Raw genomic sequence first — 10,428 nt, 5'->3', positions numbered from 1 at the left:
CACAAGCCTGCAGTATTGACAAAAGTTTAAGCGTTAATATAAGGTTTTAAACGGTAAACTCTCAGTTATTAAACAGAGATATAAAATGTTAAACAGAGACCCATTTTGTTAAACAGAGACGGGAATACTTAAACAGAGACAACAAATGTTAAACTGTAACATCTCATTTCTTAAACGTCAACCTCATTTGTAAAACTGCAACCATATCAAACGAAACGGGAAATGTACATTATAAATATTACACAAATCATAACAATCGAAAAAACTATTTCGATAGTGTATACATACGAAAATGCAAAACAAAACAAAACCCTAACCGAGAAATCTCCCTGCAGACTAACAAAACCCCAGCCGAGAAATCCCCCTGCAGACTTCAATATCTTCCAACAAAAACAGGAGCACAAAACAAAACCGAAAAATCTTTCTTTGTAACAGAACAGTTAACATAAAACCATACTCAATACCTTAGATTGCAAACCCGATGAAATGCCAACTAGTCACATGGGGACTTCTCCTCGAGATACCGTGGAAAGGGAAAAAAGCTGACTGAAATGGCACTACAGAGGCTTCGCCGGTAGAGACAACTTCGGAGACAAATTTTCGAAATGGAAAAGCTCAAGACGGAGTTGAGAAAAAGCAATTAAACTGGCTCCAATAAATTGCCTCTGGGTTGCCTCTACGGAAAACCCCCCACTTCCTCTCAAATCGCCGAGATGGTCAGTCAGCCCACGACTCCCATGCAAGGGCATTTTCGTCCAAAAAAATTTGAAACTCACTCCGCTCACATCCGCTACAGTGGCTTTGGGGTTTGAAAAACATAGACTTTAAAAAGGAGGGGTTTTTGGGGATCGCAAAACTAACGGGGTGTTTTTGGCAATTTTACAGAACTTGTAAAGGGTTTTTGGCACTCTCCACTCTTTTAATGCAATAATATATCCTTAAAATAATATATAAAATATCAACATTAAAAATATAAATAATAATATATTTATTGTCATTCTGAGTTGCTAACCTAAGTTCAATAGAGAGTTGAGCGTTCTTGAGTTCGAAAACCAAGCTCTTAGAGCTCGAGTTTAAAAGAGCAAAGTTTTTAGTGGAATTTTTAGATTTTTAGTAGGAATTCAACTTTCTTATTAATGTGGCTTTATGGATCAATTGCCTAGGTAGCATTACTTAAGAGAGCCATATGTTTCCTAATAATTAATTTGATGAAAGCTGTAGCTCTTACTTTGGTAGATTGTATATTTACATCAAAGTATAAGTTAAAATTGTATATAATATACCAAAATAATAAATTTTGGGTGTAGGAAATGATTTAGAGTTGATTTGGAAATGTATAACTTAAATCTAAGTTATGGTTTTAGATTTAATTTTGCTGAGTGATTAACTAACATAATGTTATCCATAATTCCATATTCCATGAGCAAAACTTAAATTTCCAATATAATGAGAAACCCAAGCTCTCCACCTTTTACATCTATATATTACTAATTAAAGTGTGTATTTAGCCATAGCTTACAAATAAATCACATTTTTATTCTTGTAAGCTCTGATTCCATGTTAAACTACTAGAGATTAAATATATTGATTTTCTCTAAGCTAAATGTCTTTACTTTTTACTAAAAGTACATATTTTCAATAGATGTTTGTAGTACCAAATTTTAACTCTTATTATTGCAATTTAGCTCTTCCATTTAATAATTCAATATTTCCTAGTAATTGGCTTGCATATTGGGCAAACAGTCAATGGAGCACTCTAAACTTTAGAAGTTAATGTTTCAGGTTTCCGTGTTCTTCAAAATTGAATATATTTTTGTAGTTAATTTGTTTTTATATTCTGGGTTTGTTGGTCATGGCATGGTGTGCACAAAATTTTAAGCTTAGATTGATGAAGATGCAGTGCTATTCCTTGTGCAAAACTGCATGTGAAATTGTGTTTTATGTCATCATATATAATCGTTTCTTTATCTATCTTCCATTCTAATAATTGATGTTTTTAATGTACATCTGTTCTTTCACATATTAATAGAGAATGCTAAATGTTTGTAGAAGATGCTCCATAGCTAATAGAAATGTTTATAAATTTAATGAAAGTCCGATGATTGATAAATTGACCTACAATTTTCAAGCATTTGCTAGATTTTTTTTCCCTCAGACAATGCAAACCATTGACATGCTCAATCAAAGAAGATGTGCACTATCCACATCTTAGAAGGATCATACATGTGGCAAAAATAGGTATCCTTCCAGATTTAATTTCTAGAATCAGGTCATACATTGAGTGACTAATCTGTAACTGCTGTATAAAAAATAGTTATAACTGACTAACCATTCATGCATGTTGAGAATGTGCAACTATGACAATTTACTGATCAATTAGTCTGGAATATGATGATCACAAAACATAAGAATGTGAATATGATGAACACATGTGCATCTTCAGATGAACTCTAGCCCCCTTATTTTCATTTCACGGCAAACCTTTTCATTGTATCTTTCTGCTCATTGCATTCCTCATGATGGTTATTTCATTAATCTCAAAACTGAAAATGGTGACCTTGCTTCTTAAAATCTGTGAGCATCTTTCCTAGAAGTTAACAGACGTTACTTATTTTGAATTTTTTTTTTTTGGCAGTATTAAAAGAAGAAAAATTGGCGTAGAACTCAAAAACATAATGAAAGACCGATTGGTAAGTAATGTAACTTCTTTTGAAAGTTGATGTTTTGTGTTTCTCTAATTAACTGCAGCTCTTATTATTGTGAAGCTGAAGTATTGACATTGCAGTATATCATTAAATTCCTTTAAATCAAACACAATATTTAGAACTTAAATCTTGATTAGTACTGCTCATGAAACTTGATTTCGACAGGATCAATGAATCAATTGTTCTGTTCTTTTAAATTTTTAAACCCATTTTTATGTGTTCATTTAGACAATTCCTTTCACTGATGAGTAGTTAATAAGCCTTTTTTTTTTTTTTCCAATTTCTGTTGCTTCACCCTCTTCCTCTACTTGATCAGCAGTAATCGACATATGAAAAAAATCTTTGGTAACACTTTCTGAGCTTTGTTCATGAATTGAGTCTTTTTTGTTCATGAAAATATATTTCTTCAGTAATTTTTATGAGTCAGAGAAATTTTAACCATTGTTTAATTTTCTCCTAGGTAAAAAACAATCAGGTGATTACCATTGAAAGGATAATATCTGTGTTTTCTGAAGCTGAGTTTGTGTTCCAAGAGGAAGACATTAATTATGAGTCTTTTCCATTTCATTGGAGATGTTATATAGACAAATGAGTGTTTAATTTTTGGTGGGAACTTGGAGGGCAGTACACTAGGAAGGGTAAGGCTAGTGGATGTCCTTTCATTAATTTCATATGTGCATTATGTTTGCCTTTTGGAGTATTTGTTTCCATAAATCACTAAAATGGAAGGGTACTTTTGTGTACATATGTACGGAGGAGGTGTTTATTGTGGTTTTGGTTTATGTTAGTTTTGATATTTTAACCCATGGTAAGAATGTAGTTTCACATTCTTTAATTTAGCTACCTGAGTTAAAAATCATATTTATGTTATATATAGTTTCACTTATGATGTAAAGATAAAATAAGATATAATATGTCAGGTTAAAATTTTTGTAAACTACTGTTTTTATTTCAACCTCCAAAGGTATTAGAGATTGAACTAAATTAATACAAAAACTAAAGAAGCAGCTGATAGTTTTACATGAATAATAACCCTAACAAGCTTTAAATTTTAATTTATGATTTAGATTTGTTAATGCAATATAGTATTTGAACATTAAACAGAAATAGAAATGAACTTAAACAGAAATTTCAAAATTTTATTTAAATATAAAATATAGACTCACAAGTTTTTCATATTTTTATAAAAATAAAAATGAAAAACCAAAGCAACATTTCTATTTATTTGATAATTGTAAAGCAATTTTTGATAAGGTTTTATAAATTAAAATTTTAAAAATCACAAAGTAATTGCCAAAAAAAAAAAAATCCCTAATTTTTTTTTAATTATTTCTCAAATTTCTAATTTTAAGCCCATCTCAATAGTTTATAAACCCTAACTCCAAGAAAAGGCGCGCATTTCGTCGAACACTCGATGAGCACCAGTAGTGAAGTAATGGCGGATGTCCTCGCCGATGGCCGCGCCGCCTGCTACAAGATACTCCATCTCCATCTCATCTCCATCTCCTCATCCCTTTCTTCTGTCTGTAGAGAATTCAATCGATCTCCCTTGTTGCAGGCGCGGGACGCTTTCTACGCGTGCCTCGAGAAGGAGGTCGACAAAAGCCCACCGAGATCGCCACCGTTGGCCTTCTCTACACCCGCAGAGTGCAAGAAATCACGCACCGTCTTCGTCAATAGCTGCCGCCCCACCTGGGTTTGTCAATCTATCCATATCTGTTTGTTTTTGATTTCATTAGGAGGTAATGGTTCTTGATCGCCATTGTTGATTGTCAGGTGAAACACTTTGATCGACAGTACTGCGCTAAGAAGAGGGTGCAGAGGTTGCTTGACAGCGATGAAGCCACCGAGGTCCCATTTCCTCCCTGCACCTTACCTTTCAAACCATGATGTTTACTTTCTTGTGAATTTTCTAGATGTTCAGTGATTGGAACTTTTTTTGTTCACGGTTCCTATTTTTCAATGCGAATGTATGGTTTTAGTGTCTGGATTGAAGTCATGCTTTTGCAATGAGATAGTTAGTCATGGTGCTTGTGTAAATGCCTATATGAGTTTAATGAATGATTTTGCAGCTTCAAAAAGTGACTGAAATTTCTTGTTCACATCTTTTTAGTTTTTGTTGGAATATGTGGTTTTTGTAACGCTTGCTTAAATGCCAGGATGAATTTTTGTATGACACCTATGTAAAATGGCAGTATGAATTCAGTGTCATTTTGATGCAAATATATGTTTTTAGTCTCTGGATTAGTTGCAGTATGAAGCTGTTTGTTATAATGGCTGTGTAAATGCCGAGATGGGTTTAATGGTTGCCTTTTTGTTGTCAAACCCCGATGTGTGCCTTGTGCCCGAGTTTCTAGTTGGTCAGTTACTGGAATCTCTTGTTCACCTTTTTACTTTGGATGCAAATACATAGTATAGTGTCATAGTTTTCATTATGAAGCAGTTGTTTTGAAGTGCTTTGTGTAAATGCCGATATGATGTCAATGACTGCCTCAAAACCGGTTTTTATGCCAGAGCCTGTGGTGTTCCTTCAGGTGAGGGTAATTGTGTTTTTGAATGTTGATCTTAGAAAATATACCGATTTCCATCAGCTCATGGGTGTGTTTGGAGAATAAAAAATTGTTAGAATAATGATTCATAAAGATGAGAAAGCTGCTTCAATACAATTTTCAAGGCTTTTCTTCTCTTAATTAGGTTTTGTATCATCGTTAAAAACTTAAAATGGTGTTTGAGCTCATCACTACAACTAGAATGTAACTATCAAAAACATAATCAAATGTAATATTTTGCACCACACACCTACACCAAAGTACCAAAGTAAAGTCTGTCACTCATTCTAGTCATTGTAGTCAACAATTACAACAATAAGCGGTTAGTCCCAACTATTTGGCGCTACATGAATTCTTCGCTTCCCCGTTGCTCTATCAAGAGATGGTAAGAAATTTCACCTTTTCAGACATGAATTGCCGACATGCTATCAGACTGTGTAAATCATGTCTATTTGTGTTATAGTTTCATTGTAAAACAGGTCTTTATAGTTTATAGTGTTTGTGTAAGCTCTGATATATATGAGTTCAGTGAGTTCTTCACAACATGGTAATTGATTCATTGTATTTGACCTTCCTTTAAATGAGATGATAATAAGTTTTGAATGTTGATATTGGCAAATATACCTTGAGCATATGGGCTGCTCTGAAAATTAGAGAGTAAGAGTTTTCAGAATGAGGATAATCATATTAGTAAGAAAAGTGTGCCATAGGCATGTATATTATATTCTGCTTAATGGATACATCTTTTGATTTTCCTTCTAACATGTGCGGAGAATCTCCTTAATAATTCAATTACTATCAAGAATCCTCTCCTGCTATTCAACTGTGATAGCAGTATTAATTGATTTTCTAACTTATCAGTAAAGGAGACCTCTTGCATCCTTGAAATTGACACCTAATTTACTTGGACTCCTGAGCAATCATTCATTCATTGTTGGCCATCTGTTTTCTCTTTGTCTAATTACTATACCAGAATTTGTATTTCCAAAAACATTAGATCTCCCCCTCCATTTTTCAAACAAAAAAGCAAGTATGTCACTCCAATATGTTCCTTCGCTTGCACTTCAAGGCAACCATCACTAATCAAATACCTAAAGGAGGTTCTATAGCCACATCTTTCCAAATGTGAAACTGATTTTGAGCTTTACACCAAATGCTAAAATGAAATCAGCAAAAGTTTTTTTTTGGTTTAATATTTTGTAAAGCATCTGCACTAGAGGAAAGGTCGCCTTCAGCATGAGGTATCCTTAAATGGGACTAGGTCACAAGACGAAGAGGCCAGTTGTGGAAAAGAGATAATATCAAGGAAATATGCCACTTTTATGACATTGCTGAAGGCGCTAGATGTTGGAAGAAAAAGTCTAAGGTGGTCGGTTGTGGTTGAAACTCAGTGATAAGATGTCTATCTACACCATTTTCTTAGATAATAAGCAAAAATGACAGTGTCCCTTATGCAAAGTTACTAATGTTCGATGTGGGTGGAATGATAAAATGGCTCCACAAAATAGGTCACCATGGGAGAGTAGCTATTGATACTAATCTTCCGCATGTATTTTGTTTTTACGTCTTTCTATGGCTGGGTGTATCTTTGATTTTTTTCTTTAACTGAGTAGCCAGAAGTCATTAACAAGACTTCAACAACTAATAGCTTATTGCCTCAGCAATTTTAAATTGCTTGTATGTTGAAAATACTTTTCCAAATCGTGTACAACTCTGTATAACCGTGTTCTTCATTGAGGGAATCATAGTTCTATTCTTTGACAATGCCCTTTGAACCACCGATTGTTGTAACAATGACAAATAGTTGCTATCTGTATACAATTTGGCTTGAAATTGTACTGTTCTCTTGTCAACGACTACTTGCAATGGCATTTGATTTTTTATTTGTTAGCCCCATCTTGCTGCCATAAATCTCCATGCTTGTATTCTCAATTTAGTTTTCTTGCCACCGTCAGAAATCCCTGGATAGGGATGTTTTGTTTGCTGCTTACCTGGAAATAGTGGCCCACACAGAAGCTTCAGTATGATGCAGGTCATACGAAAGCAATGGAGTGTGCCCTATGTGTGACTTGCGCATGAGGTCAGAACTACTCAATTAAAACCATTCAATGTATTTGTTTTATTAATGTGCAAGTAAATTGACACTTTGCTGGGTTATATACTCTAATTTTTTATGTTCAAAAGGAAAATAAATAAGTAAAATGTACAAAATTGTTTGTTCATGCTTAGTGAACCTTGTTTGTGCTTTAATAACACACAAAGCTTGTTGCCATTGCTGTACACGCAAAAGAGCACTCTTCTCAAACTTGTAGGAGGGTATATTAAAAGCTGGTAACTGATTACAAATGTGATTACACTTGATTATGAAATAGCTCTTTTGGTATCAGAACTAAGTAGAGACTTCCTTAATGTCCATTGACATCCAGTGAACATCAGGACAGATGAATGCATTGAATTCAAGATTTTACACTAAAATTAATTTTTCTTGTACTTCCAGGTGATGCTGTTCTGCAAAAGGTCTTGCATACCTTGCATCCGTGAGAAAATAAATGAACACATAATCACCAAATAACTCTGCTCTTTTAAGATCAGAGATTGACTCAATCATCATGATAAGTACATAACATGTAGAGATTATATCTTTTTTTTTAGCTGCCACTGCTGAATTTTGTCAAGAGGCAATGGCGAGGTGACCTTTCTCCTGGAGGCTTTTGACTGAATCATAGAAACTTTGGCTCATAGGGGTGAACTGGAGACCCAGGTCTTTAAGCCTCTGGTTGGAGATCTTGTATGGCTGCTTCCTTGGGTTCACCTCATCAGAGCATCTGCAGCCATCATTGAATAAATAAATAAATTAATAAATAAATAAAAGAAAAGTAGGAGCAAGCTTCAAATGGCATCAGTTCTAGAGGGCACTAGCTCATTTCATATCTGAGTTGTGCGGTTGGTAATTGAGTGTTTTATTTGGTGGTATGCCCCTGTCATCTTCCTATGGCTTTAGTGAGTGGGCTTTTTGTGGCTATGAAGCTTTGGTATGTGTGGTGAGCGTGAATCCCAATTCTCTTTGGAGATAATTTGACTGGTCCCCTCACCTCAACTTGATGGAAAAAACAAAAGTCCTCAACCCTTTATTATTTGATTTCTTTATGTCCCTGCAGACATACATATACTAGCAAAAATGGAATAAATTGTTGCTCTAACTTGTTCATCTCTTAATATAACAATAAGGTGCTTATTCCACCCCTATTTTCTAACCAAATACACTTAAGATGTGGATTTGGTCGTTGTTATGTTGCTATCTTTTACTTAATCTCCATTCTTTGTCTAATCCTCTGCTTTTTCTCCGGTTTGCTAGTTCCTATTGATATCATCTCTGATTTGCTTTGTATCATTGAATAATGGAAATATATATATATATATATATATACTCTTATCTATAGCAAAATTATATAAAAGGTCAATGTAATATCTTTAGTAATCCTATACGACCAACTCAAGAACTCTAAATCAACCACTTCCACCTAATTCTCAGTAGGTAAGCTAAAGCAAACACTCAACCTACTCGGTAAATTGTTCCGCCGGAACCATTTTAGCGGCAAAATCTTTCTTACCTAGAAGGGAGGGGATATCCCGGGAAGAGTTTAGCAAGGATGTCAACCACATCACCGCGGTGCAACACACATTCGGCGCAAAGAAACCGTCCGGAAGCGCTGGGTGTCTCGTAAACAAGCACATGTGCCATGGCCACATCCCTGACATCAACATAAGCCTGCACCGCATTTGTGTATGTCTTAACCGCTCCATCCAAATACTTGAGTATATGAACAATGCTGGCGTTGATTGTAGGTTGAAGAAGCGGTCCCATAACAAGCACCGGTGTCACCACCACCAGATCCACACCTTTTTCTTTAGCCCTTTGACATGCTGCTTGCTCTGCCACTGCTTTCCCATAACAGTACCAATTCTGCAACCACATATCATACCACAACCAATCTTATTACCAAAGATTTAGATATTACACTTACCACCTGTTTAATTTTATTGATATATATATGTTATGATGTATTAAGGGAGTATTAAGTTTATAATCATTAATTAGGCAATAAAGCTGTGAACCTTGGTTTTTTTACAGAACTCAAGATCACTCCAGCAAGACTCATCGACAACAACGTCTGGGCCACGGTTCGGGTCCATAGCAACCGCGCCGATGGAGGATGTGAACACCACCCGGCGCACACCGGCCTCTGCCGCCGCATCTACTACGTTCTCTGTGCCTTTCACTGCAGGTTCAACCATTTGCTCCTATACATATACATATATAAACAAAATATTTACTCTCTTTCTCACTTGAAAATTTGGGATCAATTAAATTATAAATTTTTTTAAAAAATAAAATAAAATAAAATAAAAATTAAGAAATGAAAAGCTAGTCTCTCACCGGGTCATCAGTCACCGGAGATGCCACGTGGAAGACACCATGGCAACCGGAGATGGCCGCACACAAGGACTGATAATCAAGAAGGTCTGCTTTGCAGAGAATCAAGCGTTCTGCAGCACCGTCAAGTGTTTTCAAATGGATGTTCTTGGGATCATCTGTTGAAGAAGCGAGAGTATATATATATATCAATAATAAGTAACTAAGTTAATGAAAAAAAAAAAAGTGAAAATGAAAAGAGAAATTAACCAACCTGGGTTGCGAACCGTGCCTTTGACGGTGTAACCGCGTTGGAGCAATAGTTTGACGAGCCATGACGCGATGTAGCCGCCGGCGCCGGTGACGCAGACGGTCTGACCTTCGCCGGGTGCCGGTGAGGAAGGGATAGTCATTGTTGATAGAAGATAAAGGTTGTTAGGATTATTATTAGTAGGAAGAGTTGGTGATGAGAATAGATGGGAGAGATGAGAAGGTTTGTTCTCTACTTATAGTGAAGGATATGATATGTGAAAAGGTTTTTTTTAATGTGTTGATGGACAGGGGGGGGGGTAGGTGGGATGGTGAAATACTGAAGAAAAGATAATGACTGATGATGTTACATTATGAGAGTGTGCGTATAATAAACAGTATCATTGTAAGAATCAAAATTAAAATGTATAATGTTTTGGTCGGAATCATTTAATTAATTTTAATACAGTAACTCATCAAATTTTAACCATTAAATTCTATTTTAATTAGA

At 35.2% G+C, this 10,428-nt stretch overlaps 1 protein-coding gene across 1 annotated transcript; it reads right to left on the bottom strand.

Moving 5' to 3' along the window:
- Positions 1-7,551: 7,551 nt before the first annotated feature.
- Positions 7,552-10,159, bottom strand: LOC120253349 (cinnamoyl-CoA reductase 1-like). Its single transcript, XM_039261682.1, has 5 exons — positions 9,943-10,159; positions 9,693-9,847; positions 9,371-9,556; positions 8,866-9,218; positions 7,552-8,079 (listed from the first exon to the last, which is right to left on the bottom strand). The coding sequence occupies exons 1-5, from the start codon at positions 10,079-10,081 to the stop codon at positions 7,926-7,928; spliced, it is 987 nt and encodes a 328-aa protein (XP_039117616.1). The 5' UTR covers positions 10,082-10,159; the 3' UTR covers positions 7,552-7,925.
- Positions 10,160-10,428: the final 269 nt, after the last annotated feature.

Source organism: Dioscorea cayenensis, unplaced genomic scaffold (genome assembly GCF_009730915.1).
Source record: "Dioscorea cayenensis subsp. rotundata cultivar TDr96_F1 unplaced genomic scaffold, TDr96_F1_v2_PseudoChromosome.rev07_lg8_w22 25.fasta BLBR01000057.1, whole genome shotgun sequence".
NCBI classification, from domain to species: Eukaryota; Viridiplantae; Streptophyta; class Magnoliopsida; order Dioscoreales; family Dioscoreaceae; genus Dioscorea; species Dioscorea cayenensis.
Note: the sequence above shows the minus strand (reverse complement) of the source record. Positions and strands in the feature narration are given on the sequence as shown.